Raw genomic sequence first — 20983 nt, 5'->3', positions numbered from 1 at the left:
AGAATGCAAAGCTGTCATCAAGGAAAAGGGTGGCTACTTTGAAGAATCTCAAAATATATTTGTTTAACACTTTTTTTTTTTTTTTTTTTTGGTTACTACATGATTCCAAATGTGTTATGTCTTCACGATTATTCTACTATGTAGAAAATAGTAAAAATAAAGAAAAACCCTGGAATGAGTGTCAACTTTTGACTGGTATTACAAATATGTAACATTTGATGTCAAGTGACGTCAAATCCAAATTAAATGTTTTTAGTTAAAGCTGGTATGCCAGGTGTGCCAGGTATGCCAGGTGTATCCTGTTAAGTTTTTCTTATTTAGGTCAATTCTGTTAGCAGTTTAATTATTTAGCCGTAGTCTCCCTTAGCCCTGTAGAGGGTCCTTATGAAGACCCTGTTACACACACACACACACACACACACACAGATGGATGAGAGACTCGGCATCTAATAACAGCACGGTCTCATCACCAGTACTTATTTAGACAGACCAATAATGTCCCAATGAATGTTGTCTACAGAGTTGAGTGCCATTTGTGTCGTTGGTACTTAGCCCACTTTTTTTTGGGGGGGGGGGGGGGTCAGGGAAATTTGCTCTTTCAAGTTCATTCTCCTGTTTGTGTGGGATCTGTATGGAGAGGGGAGGTAGTTAGAGGGGAGGTCTATCTAAAAGGTAATCTGCATATATACTTGACATACTCATGCATTATTCACCTCTGCTTTGTTATCAATGACAGTCTTCCATAGCTGATGTTTGAGTTTAGTGTTTAGCATGTTATAGAAGACGGTCCCAACATGGCAGCCTTGCCTTGCTGAAGGTCAGAATAGAGATGTTGTGTTTAGTCCCTGGCCTCTCTACACACTTCATACTCAATGGCAGTAGGGGACTGTTGTGTTCGTGAACTGGAGTGAATCTGTTTCTGGGTAATACAGGTCCTGACCAGGCCCCCCCTCTGCTCTCTTTCTCCCGTCCTCTACCCCTCTCTTCCTCCCAGTGTAATTGGACCAGTAGGAGTGGTGAAGCAGGAGAATCCATTAGCAGCTAAATGGACTTTGCTCTGTTCATTCTTGCTTTCGGTTCATTTCTGTTCTGTTCATCTCTGTTTTCATCACTGCACAGTTTGTTCAAGTGTGGGGAGGGTAGTGGAGCAGGGTCGAAGAGAGAGAGAGACAAGCATATGGGGTCTGAGTGGATGAGATTTAACTTGCTCGTGGTTAGATTATAGCATTGCCTATAGTTGTTCTGAGGCCCCAGTCTGAACAGCTGAAAAAAACTCAAGCCACTAGACAGGCTAATATGCTACTAGAACTCTCAGGCAATCTGTACACATGCGATAAAGAGATCAATCGAACTCGACTAAAATAATGGATATGCCATTGAAAATGCGAGCGGGAAAGGGTTCCCCCCACCCCAGCAAAATTGGCCTATATTTTAGACTATTGTTTGTGTGTTTCACACTATGTTGAGAAAAAGATCTGACGATAATGCTTGTTTGGATTTCGACCCCAGTACATGTTCATGTCATCGTCCCCAATTAACTGCATTACACTTGGACTGACTACCACCACTGATTTCTGTAGCTAGCTCTGCTACCAGCTTATATGAACTGGAGTTAGCACTTAGGAGTAATTTCTTCTAAACCTGAAAAGAGAGACCCTTTTAAAATGTTGTGCTGTGAAAACGGCTATAGATATAGATCTATATCTCAGACTGTAGTAACCACATTGTGGGCCTGTTACAATGCATAGATTTGTTGAGTGTGAGCCAATCTGGCATCCTATCAAATCAAACGAGATTGTGGACTACAGGAAAAGGAGGACCGAGCACGTCCCCATTCTCCTTGAAGTGGAACAGGTTGAGAGCTTTAAGTTCCTTGGTGTCCACATCACCAACAAACTATTATGGTCCAAGCACACCAAGACAGTCATGAAGAGGGCACGACAAAGCCTATTTCCCCCTCCAGGAGAAAATATTTGGCATGGGTCCTCAGATCCTCAAAGTTCTACAGGTGCGCCATAGAGAGCACTGGTTGCGTCACTGCCTGTTACGGCAACAGCTCGGCCTCCGACCGCAAGGCGCTACAGAGGGTAGTCCGTATGGCCTAGTACATCACTAGAGCTAAACTGCCGCTACTGGAGCACCAAGTCTAGGTCCAAAAGGCTTCTCAACAGCTTTTACCCCCAAGCCATAAGACTCCTGAACAGGTAATCAAATGGCTACCCAGACTATTTGCATTGTGTACCAACATTCGTGTCTAGTTTGAGAAACAAACATCTCATAATTTCAACTGACAGCTTCATTAAATACTACCCGCAAGACACCCGTCTCAATGTCAACAGTGAAGAGGTGACTCCACGATGCTGGCCTTTTGGGCAGAGTTGCAAAGAAAAAAACATATCTCAGACTGGCCAATAAAAAGAAAAGATTAAGATGGGCAGAACAGACACTTGACAGAGGAACTCTGAGACTGGTGTTTTGCGGGTACTATTTAAGAAAGCTGCCAGTTGAGGACTTGTGAGGCATCTGTTTCACAAACTAGACACTAATGTACTTGTCCTCTTGCTCAGTTGTGCACTGGGGCCTCCCACTCTTTTTATACTGGCTAGAGACAGTTTGTGCTGTTCTGTGAAGGAGGTAGTACACAGCGTGTTTTTATTTTATTGCTTCTTTAATTGCTTTAATAGTTTTCAGCTGTGCTAACATAATTGCAATGATCTTGGATTGGCTAACAACGTGCGATTGGAACACAGGAGTGATTTTTGCTGATAATGGGCCTCTGTACACCTATGTACAGTTGAAGTCGGAAGTTTACATACACTTAGGTTGGAGTCATTTTTCCACCACTCCACAAATTTCTTGTTAACAAACTGGTTTTGGAAAGTCGGTTAGGACATCTACTTTGTGCATGACGCAAGTAATTTTTCCAACAATTGTTTACAGACAGATTATTTCACTTATAATTCACTGTATCACAATTCCAGTGGGTCAGAAGTTTTCATACACTAAGTTGACTATGCCTTTTTAAACAGCTCGGAAAATTCCAGAAAATTATGTCATGGCTTTAGAAGCTTCAGATAGTCTAATTGACATCATTTGAGTCAATTGGAGGTGTACCTGTGGATGTATTTCAAGGCCTACCTTCAAACTCAGTGCCTCTTTGCTTGACATCATGGGAAAATCAAAAGAAATCAGCCAAGAGCTCAGAAAAATTATTGTAGACCTCCACAAGTCTGGTTCATCATTGGGAGCAATTTCCAAATGCCTGAAGATACCACGTTCATCTGTACAAACAATAGTACGCAAGTATAAACACCATGGGACCATGCAGCCGCCATACCGCTCAGGAAGGAGACGTGTTCTGTCTCCTAGAGATGAATGTACTTTGGTGCGAAAAGAGCAAATCAATCCCAGAACAACAGAGAAGGACCTTGTGAAGATGCTGGAGGAAACGGGTACAAAAGTATCTATATCCACAGTAAAATGAGTCCTATATCGACATAACCTGAAAGGCCGCTCAACAAGGAAGAAGTCACTGCTCCAAAACCGCCATAAAAAGCCAGACTATGGTTTGCCACTGCACATGGGGACAAAGATTATACTTCTGGAGAAAAGTCCTCTGGGCTGATGGAACTGTTTGGCCATAATGATCATCGTTATGTTTGGAGGAAAAAGGGGCAGGCTTGCAAGCTGAAACACACCATCTCAACCATGAAGCACTTGGGTGGCAGAATCATGTTGTGGGGGTGCTTTGAGCAGGAAGGACTGATGCACTTCACAAAATAGATGGCTTCATGAGGCTGGAAAATTGTGGATATATTGAAGCAACATCTCAAGACATCCAAATGTACAATGACCCCAAGCATACTTCCGAAGTTGTGGCAAAATGGCTTAAGGACAACAGTCAAGGTATTGGAGTGGTCATCACAAAGCCCTGACATCAGTCCTATATAACATTTGTGGGCAGAACTAAAAAAGTGTGTGTGTGTGAGCAAGGAGGCCTACAAACCTGACTCTGGAGGAATGGGCCAAAATTCACCCAACTTATTGTGTGAAGCTTGTGGAAGGCTACCCAAAACGTTTGACCCAAGCTAAACAATTTTAAAGGCAATGCTGCCAAACTCGATGCTAATTGATTGTATGTAAACTTCTGACCCACTGTGAATGTGATGAAATAAATAAAAGCTGAAATAAATCACTCTCTACTGTTATTCTGACATTTCACATTATTAAAATAAAGTGGTGATCCTAACTGACCTAAGACAGGGAATATTTACTAGGATTAAATGTCAGGAATTGTGAAACTGAGTTTAAATGTTTTTGGTTATGTAAACTTCTGACAACTAGATATTCCATAAATAAATTAGTCGTTTCCAGCTGCAATAGTCATTTACAACATTAACAATGTATACACTGTATTTCTGATCAATTGAGAGAAAGCCAAGAGTGTGCAAAGCTGTCAAGGCAAACAGTGGCTACTTTGAAGAATATAAAACATATTTTGATTTAACACCATTTTGGTTACCATTTTGGTTTCTACAATGTAGAAAATTGTAAAAGTAAAGAACCGTTTGAATGAGTAGGTGTGTCCAACGTTTGACTGGTACAACAGGGCCCAAAAATGGTGTTCTATGTAGGGTATAGGGTGCCATTTGGGATGCAACACCCCTCACTATATGAGATGGAGAGTCAGTGAGGAAACAACAGGCTTGTCTGTGGTGATCCTGTTTGTTCTTGTGTTGCCTGATCATCTTTATCACATTGATTTATTGATATTGTCAACTAATCACTCCTTACATTTCAGTTCTACAGGGACCGTTTTCCCAGTGCTGTTGTAGCACTAACCAGAGTCGTTGACACAATGTAGGTTTGTAGAGTGCGCCGCCCTATGGGACTTCCGGTCACGGCTGGTAATGACCCATAATGACACAGGCTGTAGTGACGCCGCAACACTGCGATGCAGTGTCTTAGAATGCTGAGCCCCTCAGGAGGGCAGGGCATATTATTATTATTTTTTTGTTGATTATTTCACATGTAGATGTGGGAAGCTAAATATGCTAATTAACATGCTTTTTTTTTTGCCAGGCTGCCTGCTAGTTACTGCTAGCAAGGGAAGGCAACTCTTCCTTGCGTTCACAAACTGAGCTTACAAGTTTCTATCGCCCCCTTGTGAATGGGAGTGGGACCGGTGTGCATATCACGTTGCCAAAAGGTGTCTGCTCCTCAAAAATCCCACTCCACACACACACACACACACACACACACACACACACACACACACACACACACACACACACACACACACACACACAGATCAACTGAGTGAAGCTTGTCGTAACATCCTCTTCCTCCTCTCATGTTGGGTCAGTGGGTGTGTTGCAATGCTTGACAGACAGAAAGAACAGCTGGTCCCTCTCTCTCTCACGGCGTGTGTGTGTTACATTTTTGCTGTGTCACTGTTGCCCTACGGTAGCTCCTGGCTCTCAGAACAGATTAGTACAGTTTAGATCTCTCTCTCTCTGTCATGGCTGAGTCAACCTCTCTTCCCTACAACCCTCTCACTTCATGTACCCTGTGAAAAATCCGACAATGTCTCCTAGAACGACAAAGCACTATCGATACACAGGTGCTTGTTTGGCTCTATTATGACTGGTTACGGACTGAGCTACTCACGACTTCCTAGCTAGATCTGTGTTTTACGTGTTACTCGTTGTGCAGAAGAGGAATCTCAGTACTGTCGTTGGTTTGGTTTCCACTGCTTGCAGCCTGTTGTGTGGTTGTCCGGGGGTGTGTCTGTACTTCATGATTCTGAAGCATGCATTCTGCAGGCAGATACCTCCTTTAAGCATAAAGTACTGCAGATAATGAGACATTGCACAGTGGATGTTTACATTTATATAAGGAGTTTAACTCAATACATGAAACATTAGGCAGCAACAAGCAGGCCGCAAACAAACAGCATCCTCCTCCATCCCTATGTCTTCTCTCCAGCTATTTACAGTGGCATGCATCTCCCTGGTTGTCAGCAGGCTAATACTGTAAGTATGCTGTTTTAGGACACAGCAGTTAAACTATATTCAATATGTTATATGGATGATATAACATGGGCATATACCGTCAGCAATAAAGTCATATTAATTTATATAGAATATAATTGTAGTTCTTTCAGTCGACTCAGATCTCACTATGGGTCATTGGTTAAGCCTTGTTCAAGCACGTCTAACAGGCCAATCTATATAACACCCCGCAATGCTATGGTTTCTTCGCCACTTCACAAGTCTATTTGGTTACTAGCTTGTTAAGCAGCTGTCTTCAGAATACTAGCTCTCTAAACGGTTCCTTTTGGTGTGGATTTGGTATTTTATTAGGATCACCATTTAGCTGTTGTGAAAGCACCAGCTACTCTTCCTGGGGGATGCCACCCACCACAGAGCGTTGTGGCTTCTTTTCTATTTTCAGGAACTTCAGTTTAATTTGACTGATTGTCAAGTTAGCTTGTTAAGAGAGCTTTTTGTAGACTGCTAGCTACAGTACACCTGTTGCCTGGCATGCATGCAATTAGCATTGATAGCTCGCTAGCTCCACTGCTTTAGCATCCCGCCTATGGGTTTCCACTAGTTTTAGCTCATTTTACCTGTGGTCTCTAGCTCACCATCGGTTCCCAGCTGAACATTCCAGTGTCTTCGCTAGCTAGTGGGCTAACGGCACCACAGGTGCTTTAGCTCTCAACTTCTGCGCTAAACCCCCATTCAGTTTGTTTGGCTAACATGAGCGGCGCTGTTTCTTCTTAGTGTGTTACGCCACCATTGAAGCACCATCCCTTTTTAAATTCCCCTGTAGAAGATGACCTAGCTGTTTTGTTTCTACCTCGTGCTACTTGGTTTACAAACCGGGTCACTATTCTATTTTTCACACTACGGCTAGCTAGCTATCATCACTCAGGTGAAGATAACCAGCTAATTAGCTAGCGTCCCTGTTAGCTCTACTTTCACTACACGGAAAGTATAAAGACTGCATTTATTCCCCACCACCCTGGTAAATAAAGCTGTCATCCTGCTTAACTGACTCAAGCTCACGTTACCCCGAATCTCTCAACTTCACGTTGTTGTAGTAGTGTGAGTAGCTAGCTATCTATCCCCACGGTAATTCCATTTGCTTTCGTCCGTCCGGTCGAAACGAGATGTTGACAGGCTTACAGTGAATTTGTCAGGGAAGGGGGAGAAAAAGCACCCAAGCCTAGCAAAGCTTGCCTTTCAATTTCAATCGGCTCTGTGCTACTTGCCTCGGCGTAGACCACGTTTTCGCGGCTCTCGTTAACTCTGCTAGCTCTGTGCATTGCGCTAAGCTGGGCCCTGGTGTCATTTAAATGTAGAGTACAGCACATGCACACTTCCATTAGTCCACAACGTTTGGAGAATGTTTACTTCTGAACAATGTTTCCTTTATTATCACCACTTCCTGCCTTAATGTTCCTGTCATAACCTTGTTGAGCTCTAAACTCTTATCTTTTTTTTTTTCTCTCACCTTTATATAACCAGTTAGGCCAGTTGAGAACGAGTTCTCATTTACAACTGCGACCTGGCCAAGATGAAGCGAAGCAGTGCAAAAAAAAGTTACACAAACACATGTACAGTCAATAACACAATAGAAAAATCTATGTACAGTGTGTGCAAATGTAGGGAGGCCATAGAGGTGAAATAATTACAATCTAGCATTAACACTGGAATGATAGATGTGCAGATGATGATGATGATGATGTGCAAGTAGAGATACTGGGGTGCAAAAGAGCAAGAGGATAAATATGGGGATGAGGTAGATGGGTGTGCTATTTACAGATTGGCTGTGTGCCGTGATCGGTAAGCTTCTCTGACAGCTGGTGCTTAAAGTTAGTGAGGGAGCTAAGACTCCAGCTTCAGTGATTTTTTATTTTATTTTTAATTGCAATTCGTTCCAGTCATTGGCATCAGAGAACTGTAAGGAAAGGTGGCCAAAGGAAGTGGATGAAATATACTTGCTGGAGCACGTTCTATGGGTGGGTGTTGCTATGGTGACCAGTGAGCTAAGATAAGGCAGGGCTTTACCTAGCAAAGATTTATAGATGACCTGGAGCCAGTGGGTTTGGTGACGAATATAAAGCGAGGGCCAGCCAACGAGAGCATACAGGTCGCAGTGGTGGGTAGTATATGGGGCTTTGGTGACAAAATGAATGGCACTGTGATAGACTGCATCCAATTTGCTGAGTAGAGTGTTGGAGGCTATTTTGTAAATGACATCGCCAAAATCAAGGGGCGGTAGGATAGTCAGTTTTACGAGGGTATGTTTGGCAGCAGGAGTGGCGGCTTTGTTGCGAAATAGGAATCCAATTCCAGATTTCATTTTGGGTTGGAGGTGCTTAATTTGAGTCTGGAAGGAGAGTTTACAGTCTAACCAGACACCTAGGTATTTGTAGTTGTCCACATTCTAAGTCCGAACATTCCAGAGTAGTGATTCTAGTCGGGTGTGGGCATCAATCAGTTGAAGAGCATGCATTTTGTTTTACTAGCACTTAAAAGCAGTTGGAGGCCACGGAAGGAGAGTTGTATGGCATTGAAGCTCGTTTGGAGGTTTAAGTGTCCAAAGAAGGGCCAGATGAATACAGAATGTGTCGTCTGCGTAGAGGTGGATCAGAGAATCACCAGCCGCAAGAGCGACATCATATATACAGAGAAGAGTCGGCCCGAGAATTGAACCCTGTGGCACCCCTATAGAGACTTCCAGAAGTCCGGACAACAGGCCCTCTGATTTGATACAGGGTTCTGTGTGTGTGTGTGTGTGTGTGTCTCTCTAACCCAGTGGGATGTAGGGCAGGGCAGCAATAGGAGAATATTGATCAGTCAGCCAGCCAGTCAGTCACCAACAGAACAGGACAGAACTAACTGTCCTGTATGGAATGTAGTTGGATTGTGTCAGGACAGCAGTGACATCAACAATAGCATGAGGTATGGTGACATCGGGGTCACAGTAGGGTGGAGTTTGTGTCAATCGTACAGTGCCTCTGTGACCTGTAGGGTCTGTGTTGTTTAATAGATCGACCCTGTGTGCATGGGCTTTGCATGTGTGCCGGGGTTAATAGATCAGCCAACCAGTCTCTGACTGTCCCCACCTACCGATTTGACCAATCCACATCGTGCGTGTTAAATTGAAGTCTACGTTTATAGTACATAACACTGCCATGTTTTTTTTTAAATGTATGTGTACATGCATGCATAGCGCTGTCTTACACGAACTACTTACCCTCGTTGTTGGTGTGTTAAGTACTGTACAGAATGTGAACAGTGAACACAGCAGGTCGGTGTGTGTGAATGGACCCATTGTTCTGCTGGTGTAATCTCATGCAGTACTTTTCCTTCTCTTAGCCTAGATGAGAGGGAATTTTTTTGGTCTGCTTGCATTCACACTGAACGCTGCCTTTGACTATTATAGGGGTCCTGAGGTTCTGTCGGGACAGACTGCATGGGAGGGGAGTAGTCCAACGTACTTGGTTGGTAGATTCCAGGAAGTTTTAGGGACTCAACAAGGCTCCATGTCTAACTCTGCAGACTGGAAGGCCTCTCTTGTATTTATGCTATAGGATCCAGCTGTGACTCGCTATAAGCAGACTTGACCCACATACCCTGATTCTCTCCTCTGGAGTTTTGATCAGCTATGAGGTTGTTTGTTTGGTACACATGTCGCAGTGTGACGCAAGGCTATAAACTTGACACCTAGACCGGCTGACTGGGAGCTGTATTTGAGTGCAGGGAGATTCTGAGTCTATTTGGGTCAGGTCCGTTAGGCAGTAACCTTCCACTGAATCCCAACTTCAGCGTAGTGGGACGAGGTTGTTTGGGCCTGTATCAGTGCTGGCGGGTTGCTTTTCTGAGGTGTAGAGAGTTGGGTCGCTACTGGATTTGGTCGATACCATAGCCCAGTTGGAGTGTGGGATCCTGTGGTGTCGGTCAATACCTTAGCTCAGCAGGGTGTGCTGGCTGTGTATCAGAGGAGATGGAGGACTGCAGCGGCCCAGGCCCAGACTTTGACGGGCTCGTCGACGGAGGTTGGACCGACAAGATTAAATCTCACAAGAGCAACCTCAACCTCAGTAAGTTAACCTGACCCATTTTAGTTTTTAAGACCTCGGTCTCCCACAACCTCAGTAGGTTCATGTGACCCGTTTGTCTGTCTCGATAGCCCCAGAATATTTAACCTGCCTTTTCTGGGTAACTATCTCCTAACTCTCTGGGAAACAGGCACGCTCTGTTACTGTGCCACTGTGACCCAGGGTAAACTGCACTCCTGATTCTGACGCTTAAGTTTTAGAAGTACACTAGCACCTCTGTTATCTCTGCTTGGAGCACAGGTGTGCTTTCCATTGTATTCACAGTTACATTTAATTATCACGTCTGTATAAATTGTATTTCCAGGCACTAGCGTTTTGTCCCGTCCTAAGTTGGTTTAGACATGATTCTTCCGCCCCCTGGCTGAGTACAGAGAGAAATATGGTGTCTCCTATTGCCCTGGAAGAGGTCGTCTTCACTGATATATCCCTTAATCAATGTGAACTGTGCCTTGGTCTTATTATTGCTCACACATTTTCTGTTTGCCGCAAAATTTAAAAACAACTGAGTCAAAATGCCTTGCGATCTGGAGGGTGGGCTTTTGCATCCCACAAAAAGTGTGTGTGTGTGTGTAGGTAAGTAAAGAAACAAAACAACAGTAAAAAGACATTTGAAAAAAAGAGTAGCAAGGCTATATACAGACACCTGCTAGTCAGGCTTATTGAGGTAGTATGTACATGTAGGTATTGTTAAAGTGACTATGCATATATGATGAACAGAGAGTAGCAGAAGCGTAAAAAGAGGGGTTGGCGGGTGGTGGGACACAATGCAGATAGCCCGGTTAGCCAATGTGCGGGAGCACTGGTTGGTGGGGCCAATTTAGGTAGTATGTACATGAATGTATAGTTAAAATGACTGCATATAAGATAAACAGAAAGTAGCAGCAGTGTAAAAAGAGAGGTTGTGGGGGCACACAATGCAAATAGTCTGGGTAACCACTTGGTTACCTGTTCAGGAGTCTTATGGCTTGGGGGTAAAAACTGTCGAAGCCTTTTTGTTCTATACTTGGCACTCCGGTACCGCTTGCCATGCGGTAGTAGAGAGAAGAGTCTGACTCGGGTGGCTGGAGTCTTTGACAATTTTTAGGGCCTTCCTATGACACCGCCTGGTGTAGAGGTCCTGGATGGCAGGCAGCTTTGCCCCAGTGATCTACTGAGCCGTACGCACTACCTTCTGAAGTGCCTTGCGGTCGGAGGCTGAGCAATTGCCGTACCAGGCAGTGATGCAACTGGTCAGGATGCTCTCGATGTTGCATCTGTAGAACCTTTTGAGGATCTCAGGACCCATGCCAAATAGTTTTTGTTTCCTAAGGGAGAATAGTCTTTGTTGTGCCCTCTTCACGACTGTCTTGGTGTGTTTGGACCTTGATAGTTTGTTGTTTATGTGGACACCAAGGAATTTGAAGCTCTCAACCTGCTCCACTACAGCCCCGTCGATGAGAATGGGGACGTGCTTGGTGCTCCTTTTCCTGTAGTCCACAATCATCACCTTAGTCTTGGTTACGTTGAGAGAGAGGTTGTTATTCTGGCACCACCCGGCCAGGTCTCTGACCTCCCTATAGGATGTCTTGTCGTTGTCGGTGATCAGGCCTTCCACTGTTGTGTCGTCAGCAAACTTAATGATGGTGTTGCAGTAGTGCCTGGCCATGCAGTTGCGGGTGAACAGGGAGTACAGGAGGGGACTGAGCACGCACCCCTGGGGAGCTCCAGTGTTGAGGATCAGCGTGGTAGATGTGTTGCTATCTATCCTCACTACCTGGGGGCAGCCTTTCAGGAAGTCCAGGATCCAGTTGCAGAGGGAGGTATTTAGTCCCAGGATCCTTAGCTTAGTGATGACCTTTGAGGGTACTATGGTGTTGAATGCTGAGCTGTAGTCAATGAACAGCATTCTCACATAGGTTTTCCTTTTGTCCAGGTGGGAAAGGGCAGTGTGGAGTGCAATAGAGATTGCATCATTTGTGGATCTATTTGGGTGGTATGCAAATTGGAGTGGGTCTAGGATTTCTGGGATAATGGTGTTGATGTGAGCCATTACCAGCATTTCAAAGCACTTCATGGCTATGGACATGAGTGCTACGGGTCTGTAGTCATTTAGGAAGTTTGCCTTTGTGTTCTTGGGCACAGGGACTATGGTGGTCGCCTTGAAGGATGTTAGTATTACAGACTCAATCAGGGACATGTTGAAAATGTCAGTGAAGACACCTGCCAGTTGGTCAGCACATGCCCGGAGCACACATCCTGGTAATCCATCTGGCCCCGCAGCCTTGTGTATGTTGACCTGTTTAAAGGTTTTACTCACGTCAGCTACGGAGTGCGTGATCACAGTCGTCCGGAACAGCTGATGCTCTCATGCATGCCTCTGTTGCTTGCCTCAAAGCGAGCATAGAAGTGATTTAGCTCTTCTGGTAGGCTCGTGTCACTGGGCAGCTCGCGGCTGTGCTTCACTTTGTAGTCTGTAATAGTTTGCAAGCCCTGCCACATCCGACGAGCGTCGGAGCCGGTGTAGTACGATTCAATCTTAGTCCTGTATTGACGCTTTGCCTGTTTGATGGTTCGTCGCAGGGCATAGCGGGATTTCTTGTAAGCTTCCGGGTTAAAGTCCCGCACCTTGAAAGCGGCAGCTCTACCCTTTAGCTCAGTGAGAATGTTGCCTGTAATCCATGGCTTCTGGTTGGGGTATGTACGTACAGTCACTGTGGGGACGACCTCCTCAATGCACTTATTGATAAAGCCAGTGACTGATGTGGTGTGTTCCTCAATGTCATCGGAAGAATCCCGGAACATGTTCCAGTCTGTGATAGAAAAACAGTCTTGTAGTTTAGCATCTGCTTCATCTGACCACTTTTTAAAGACCGAGTCACTGTTGCTTCCTGCTTTAATTTTTGCTTGTAAGCAGGAATCAGGAGGATAGAGTTGTGGTCGGATTTACCAAATGGAGGGCGAGGGAGAGCTTTGTACGCGTCTCTGTGTGTGGAGTACAGGTGAGCTAGAATTTTATTTTCCCTCTGGTTGCACATTTAACATGTTGATAGAGATTTGGTAGAACTGATTTAAGTTTCCCTGCATTAAAGTCTCCGGCCACTAGGAGCGCCGCCTCTGGGTGAGTGGTTTGCTTATTTCCTTATACAGCTGACTTAGTGCGGTCTTGGTGCCCGCATCTGTCTGTGGTGGTAAATAAACAGCAACGAAAAGTATAGCTGAGAACTCTCTAGGCAAGTAGTGTGGCCTGCAGTTTGTACACCCAGTGTATATTATCTGTGTCCATGTTCAGCCACAACTCAGAGAAACAGGTATTACAGTTCTTCAGGTCCCTGTTCTTAATGTTTTGTATACTCAGTGTATTTTAACAGACAACTCCTATTTTTACAACTTAGGTCAGCTTTTCTGGCCTATAGAAACTACCGAACCATCCAATGATGTGATTTATAAATAAATGATCTGTGCTCCCGAAAGGATTGATCTCCATATAAACAACTTTTAGAAAGCTCATTCTGAGCTAGCCGTTAATGAATCTGAACAACCCTTTAACTGGAGCAGAATGTGAAACAATATTACCTTGACATCCCGTAATCCGAACCATCTATTTAAACATTTTAAGTTTGTTCAGACTGGTGCTTAAATTCAAGGAAAAGTGTACTGTTCCCCCTAAATCAGGTAGGCACATTCCTTCATATGGTGTGGGAGTGCCCTGCAGTTACATTTCAAAGTGCATGAATGTAAATATTCAATGAGTTGCATCTACTATGTTACTAAACATCAGTAGCTCCCTGAATCTCTCAAATGATCAGAGACCATTACAACTGTCAGGCAGAACATCAAAAAAGATGTTGGCACTTAGAAGGCAATCACCCCCCGTCACTGTTAGAAGTTACAACATTACAATTATTGACAGTGAGAGCGAATGGTGCTAGTCAAATAACAATTAAGGCCTGGAAAATTATACCCATACAAATAAACAAACGATAAAACCAACATTTTTACAAAATCTTATTTTTTTTAAAACTTTATTTGCTTTCAGACCCACAGGGAAGGGGTGGAATGGGGAGGGTGGAGGTAAATGCATCCTCTGTTGATGAGCAACCTTAGATGTTTCGGTGGGGTAGAGGGGGTCCGGGCTTAGGGCAGGCAGGCCCAGTGTTGGGTCCATCTCGATGACCTGCTGACGGGATGAAGAGTGACAGAGTGTGACTGGCTTTGCCTGATTACTCCAGTACATTCAATACCCATTACACAAGCATGGGGAGAGGCCTGTGTGTTACATTACCCAGAATGCTTCACTCTTATTACATAGGCTGCCTCTCTGTCCTGTCAGCTGTTGTCTAATAGGGTTACAGGCATTCTCTGGCACTTAGCACGAGGTCACAACTAAGCTACTTATACCACGCAGTGCTCAAGTCGAGACTAACTTTTTCCACCGGTGGCGCTTGTGCTACAAACCTTTTCAGTGGATGGGCCCCAGCACCTGATTTGGTCGCACACAATAAAATGTGGCCACTCTAAAATGTGCAGTTTTGTCACACAGCACAATGCCACAGAGTTAAGGGAGTGCACAATTGGCATGCTGACTGCAGGACTGTCCACCAGAGCTGTTGTCAGAGAGAATGTTATGTTCATTTCTCTACCGTAAGCTGCTGTTTTAAAGAATACATCCAACCTGCCTCACAACCGCAAACCTCGCGTAACCATGCCAGCCCAGGACCTGCGGGGTCGTCTGAGTTCAACCACCCATACAGCTGATGGAACTGTGGGTTTTCACAACCGAAGAGTTTCTGCACAAACTGTCAATTGTCTCCAGGGAAGCTCATCTGCATGCTCCTCGTCCTAACCAGGGTCTTGACCTGACTGCAGTGGGCAAATGTTCACCTTCAATGGCCACTGGCATGCTGGATATGTGTGCTCTTCACAGATAAATCCCAGTTTCAAATGTGCCGGGCAGATGACAGTCGGCGTTTACGACTTTGTTTGGGCGAGTGATTTGCTGATGTGAGCAGTATCCCATGGTGGGGTTATGGTATGAGCAGGCATAAGCTATGGACAATGAACACAATTGCATTTCATTGATGGAAATTTGAATGCACAGAGAGAGGGTGACGAGATTCTGAGGCCCATTGTGCCATTCATCCGCCGCCATCACCTCATGTTTCAGCATGGTAATGCACGGCCCCATGTCGCAAGGATTTGTACACAATTCCTGAAGCTCAACATTTCCCAGTTCTTCCATGGCCTGCATACCCACCCGACATGTCACCCATTGAGCATGTTTGGGATGCTCTGGATCGACATGTACAACAGCGTGTCCCAGTTCCCACCAACATAGTTGTCCTTTTTTAATTCAATTGCACGTCTTAGCAAGAGTCCGTTGTGTTTGGCTAGCTGTTTTTGTCCTGTACAGTGTAGGCCATATGTGAGGGCAAAGTTTGCTAAACGAATGCCCCGCGACTGATACAAATCCTCACATCATTCAGCCAGGTAGGCTTACTTTGCAGTTAACATTTAAATTAGGAAGGGTTTTTAGGAAAGCCTTTACAAATGTTCATTCAAACAGATCATAATGACCGAATTGCGCATTGGCAAAGATTCAACCAAAACGTTGGGACTATTTGCATACATGGTATGCAATACCCATTGCTGTTCTGAATAAATCTTGACAATTTTAAAAACAAAGCGAATTGTGAACCAACAACTTGCTCCCCTTTTTTTTTGTTCAGTGGCAACCTAGTCCCACTCTAAACAGGGCTGACACAGAACCTTTACCCTATAGGACACACACAGACGTTTACATAAATACACGTTTACACATACAAAGTGGGGTAGAGGTCAAATAAAGCAAACTCCCATTGTTAAAGTACTGTAGTAACTTGCATGATAAGCCGAATTGAAGCGGAGTTGTACTAGCTACTAAGTAAGTGGGCTTGTTTTTAGATACTCCCCTGTAGTACTGGAGTATACAGTAGAGCTATAGTCAGGTGGGCCATTCTGTCAGTGCTTCAGCCAACTCTGCCGTGTTCATTCATACCAGATGGTATCTGTAGGATGACGAGGCGTGCCGTTTTTTTTCTGCAAGACATATGAGCTTTCCACCCAGACGGGTACTTTTATTCATACACTGACAGAACACAATGAGATATTCCATTCTACCTGTCTGGAGGCCATCATTAACTGGATTGAGGGACAGAGAAAGGGAGTAAAATATCTATACAAGGAGGGAGTAAAAGATCTGTACAAGGAGGGAGGAAGAGAGGTGAAGGGAGGGCGGGGAATGTATGGGGATGGGAGAAAGAGACATAGCTCATCTGTCTGGGTTCTATATCCTAGAAATGTAATGAATTCTATTTCTATGTTCTGTATCCTCCAGCTCAGAGAGAGAACTTCGATACTCTGCTTGTGGCTGTGCTAGCAGGTAGGGGGTAGCGTGGGGGACTGATACATATTTGATGAGGGTTAACAGGTAGAAATGAGAGCGATGGAGAGAGAGAGAAGTGTGACACTGCTGTAGTATAAATCTCCTATGTTAGATAATTAGGGAGATGGTGGTAGAGGAAACAGTCTGTGAATTATACATGTAGCCCTACAGGGGGGAGTAGCGCCGTCTATTTTGCCCTCTCAACCTCTTTTTGTCAACCCCCCCCTCTTTCTCTTCTCTCAACATGCACTCACCGGGCGGACAGAAATCTATTGATCTGTTCTTTCTTTTTTTTCCTCTCTCACCCTCTCTTTTGTCCTTCTCTGTTTTGATTTTGACCCCTGGTGTCTGTGCTGCTTTGGAGTCAGAGTGATCCTGGTGACAGGTCTGTCTAATCACACTGTACAGGCTAGCGGGGTTGCTGTGTAAGGTTGCTTCAGTACATAGGCGACTCGGAATAAGATGGGACGTTAGTAGCAGCACGTAGCACGTTTTCTTTTGGAACAGCACTATTAATGTTTAGGAGAAAGACTGATCGAAGGCTGTGGGGTAAAGTAACACCAATATCTATATGGACGCATGTCATGTGGGTGCAGTACTTTGTATGTAGCTTATAGCATTAGGTCAGCCTCTGAGTTATGACTGGTGTGTGCGACAGGACATTATACCCTTGTAGTTGTATGGAGACGAGTGTTGTGATATGGTGTGGGTAGTCATTTATAATGGATGTTAGTTCCACTGGCTGTTGCGCTGTGTTCATTTACTGTAATTGACATTCCCATAGAAAATAAGTACCCTGAGCGGTGAACCTACGCTCAACAACAGTGTTTACCTTTTTCTTGTTGTTTTTGTTTTGCTTAAGCTTTTACCCACCTTTTGCCGAAGGAAAAAAAAATGCATTGACAATATAGGCGCTTTACTTCACTCACTGTGAACGGCGGTCAGAGTTTACCCATCTATTTTTATCACTGATAATACATTTGACAACCCCTCACCTCAGCACTGATCTACAGTATGGCAGTGTTTACCCTACCCTTCCTTACCATTTGTATAAGGGCGGTGGATCTCCTCACTTTGCTTTGTTGCTCCTGACCAGAGTTTGGCTTCTATTGTTTTCCAACTGACAACTCAGTTGAAAACAGTAGAACTCGACTCATCTCATCCTCTGCTCCAGTCTTTTTTTTTTGTTTCCTTTTGTTTTGTTGGGTGGGGTGGATCGGCTTTAATATTTCAAATTGATTGTGGCTTCTACGTTGTAGAATAATAGTGAAGACATCAAAACTATGAAATAACACATATGGAATCATGTAGTAACCACAAAGTGTAAAAAAAAAAAATCTTATCTAAATATTTTAGATTTGAGATTCATCAAAGTAGCCACCCTTTGCCTTGACAGCTTTGCACACTGGGCATTCTCTCAACCAGCTTCATGAGGTAGTCACCTGGAATGCATTTCAATTAACAGTTGTGCCTTGCTAAAAGTTAATTTGTGGAATTTCTTACCTTCTTAATGCGTTTGAGATAATCAGTTGTGACATGGTAGGTAGGTGGGGGGAGGGGGGGTATACAGAAGATGGCCTTATTTGGTAAAAGACCAAGCCCATATTATGGCAAGAACAGCTCAAATAACCAAAAAGAAATGACAGTCCGTTGTGACTTTAAGACATGAAGTTCAACATTTCAACAAGGTCAACATTTCAAGAACTTTCATAAATTCTTCAAGTGCAGTCGCAAAAACCAGGCGCTGTGATGATACTGGCTCTCATGAGGACCGCCTAAGGAAAGGAAGACCCAGAGTTACTATTGCTGCAGATGATAAGTTACCAGCTTAGGAAATTGTAGCCCAAATAAATGCTTCAGAGTTCAAGTACCAGACAGATCTCAACATCAACTGTGAGACTGTGAATCAGGGCTTCATGGTCGAATTGCTGCCAAGAAGCATGGTGGAGGAGGTGTGGTGGTGTTTTGCTATGATTTTATTTAGAATTCAAGGCACACTTAACCAGCATTCTGCAGTACTACACCATCCCATCTGGTTTGCGCTTAGTCCCACTATCATTTGTTTTTCAACAGGACAATAACCCAAAACACACCTCCAAGGCTGGGTAACGGCTATTTGACAAAGAGGAAGCGTGACCTGGCCTCCACAATCACCTGACCTCAACCCAATTGAGGTGGTTTGGGATGAGTTGGACTGCAGAGTGAATTCAAAGCTGCCAACAAGTGCTCAGTGTATGTGGGATCTCCTTCAAGACTGTTGGAAAAGCCTTCCAGGTGAAGCTGGTTGAGAGAATGCCTAGAATTTGCAAAGCTGTGAAGGCAAAGGGTGGCTACTTTGAAGAATATAAAACATTTTTTGATTTGTTTAACACTTTTTGTTACTACATATATAATATTTTTATTTTATTTTTTTATTTTACCTTTATTTAACTAGGCAAGTCAGTTAAGAACAAATTCTTATTTTCAATGACGGCCTAGGAACCGTGGGTTAACTGCCTGTTCAGGGGCAGAACGACAGATTTGTACCTTGTCAGCTCAGGGGTTTGAACTTGCAACCTTCCGGTTGCTAGTCGAATGCTCTAACCACTAGGCTAACCACTAGGCTACCCCTGCCGCCCCATATGTTCCTTTATGGTTGTGAAAGTATTCACCCCCTTGGAATTTTTCCTATTTTGTTGCCTTACAACCTGTAATTAAAATATATTTTTGTATCATTTGATTTGAACAACATGTCTACCACTTTGAAGATGCAGAATATTTTTTACTGTGAAACAAACCAGAAATAAGACAAAAAAACAGAACTTGAGCGGTCATAACTATTCAAGTCAATAGTTTGGAGAGCCACCTTTTGCAGCAATTACAGATGCAAGTCTCTTGAGGTATGTCTCTATAAGCTTGGTACATCTAGCCCCTGGGATTGTTGACCATTCTTCAAGGCAAAACTGCACCAGCTCCTTCAAGTTGGATAGGTTCCGCTGGTGTACAGCAATCTTTAAGTCATACGACAGATTCTCAATTGGATTGAGGTCTGGGCTCTGACTAGGCCATTCCAACACATTTAAATGTTTCCCCTTAAACCACTCATGTTGCTTTAGCAGTATGCTTAGGGTCATTGTCCTGCTGGAAGATAAACCTCTGTTCCAGTCTCAAATCTCTGGAAGACAAACAGGTATCCCTCAAGAATTTCCCTGTATTTGGCACCATCCATCATTCCGTCAATTCTGACCAGTTTCCTAGTCCCTGCCAATGGAAAAACATCCCCACAGCATGATGCTGCCATCACCGTGTGTGGATGGTGTTCTTGGGGTGATGAGAGGCGTTGGGTTTGCGCCAGACATAGCATTTTCCTTGATGGCCAAAAGGCTCCATTTTTGTCTCATCTGACCAGAGTACCTTCTTCCATATGTTTGGGATCTCCCACATGCCTTTTGGTGAACACCAAACGTGTTTGCTTATTTGTTTTTTTAAGCAATGGCTTTTTTCTGGCCACTCTTCCATAAAGCCCAGCTCTGTGAAGTGTACAGCTTAGTGGTCCTATGGACAGATACTCCAATCTCTGCTGTGGAGCTTTGCAGCTCATTCAGGCTTATCTTTGGTCTCTTTGTTTACTCTCTGATTAATGCCCTCCAATGTCTGAGTTTTTTAAAATGTTGTTTGTTTGTTTATTTATTTATTTATTTTTAATAGGTGGGCTGTCCTCTCTTGGCAGGTTTGTTGTGGTGCCATATTATTTCAATTTTTTTTATAATGGTCCTTTAATGGGATGTTCAAAGTTCCAATTATATTTTATTTTTTATAACCCAACCCTGATCTGTACTTATCCTTAACTTTGTCCCTGACCTGTTTGGAGAGCTCCTTTTTTAAATGTTATTATTATTTTACCTTTAACTAGGCAATAATTCTTATGTTCAATGACGGCCTAGGAACAGTGGGTTAACTGTCTTGTTCAGGGGCAGAACGACAAATTTTAACTTGTCAGCTCGGGGATTCTATCTTGCAAACTTTCGGTTACTTGTCCAACGCTCTAACCACTAGGCTGCCTGCCACTCCTTGGTCTTCATGGTGCCGCTTGCTTGCTGGTGCCGCTTGCTTGCTGGTGCCGCTTGCTTGCTGGTGCCGCTTGCTTAGTGGTATTGCAGACTCTGGGGCCTTTCAGAACAGGTGTGTGTATTTTATTTATTTATTTATTTATTTATTTATTTACTCTTTCTATATAGTATATATATATATATATATATATATATATATATATATATATGAGATCATGTGACACTTAGATTGTGTACAGGTGGACTTTATTTCAATAATGATCTAACTTCTGAAAGTAATTGGTTGCACCAGATCTTATTTAGGGGCTTCATAGCAAAGTGGGTGAATACATGTGCACGCACCACTTTTCCATTTTTTTTAATAGGGGGAGGGGGGTTAAAAACAAATCATTACACAAA

The 20983-nt window shown here is 43.8% G+C and overlaps 1 protein-coding gene across 4 annotated transcripts in view; it reads left to right on the top strand.

Annotated features, from left to right (window-relative positions):
* LOC139393173 (GRAM domain containing 4a) overlaps positions 1-20983 on the top strand; it is a 60328-nt gene that overhangs the window by 24120 nt on the left and 15225 nt on the right. Inside the window, exon 1 of one of the 4 annotated variants that reach the window (XM_071141574.1) lies at positions 9788-10117. The exons of 2 other annotated variants lie outside the window; for them this stretch is intronic. In XM_071141574.1, coding sequence (XP_070997675.1) covers positions 10021-10117 — 97 coding nt within the window. In that variant the 5' untranslated portion in view covers positions 9788-10020. Of the gene's footprint in view, positions 1-9787; positions 10118-17031; positions 17085-20983 lie in introns of those variants that run through there. One more of the 4 variants, XM_071141575.1, reaches the window with a different exon arrangement.

Source organism: Oncorhynchus clarkii, chromosome 33 (assembly GCF_045791955.1).
Source record: "Oncorhynchus clarkii lewisi isolate Uvic-CL-2024 chromosome 33, UVic_Ocla_1.0, whole genome shotgun sequence".
NCBI lineage: Eukaryota > Metazoa > Chordata > Actinopteri > Salmoniformes > Salmonidae > Oncorhynchus > Oncorhynchus clarkii.
Note: the sequence above shows the minus strand (reverse complement) of the source record. Positions and strands in the feature narration are given on the sequence as shown.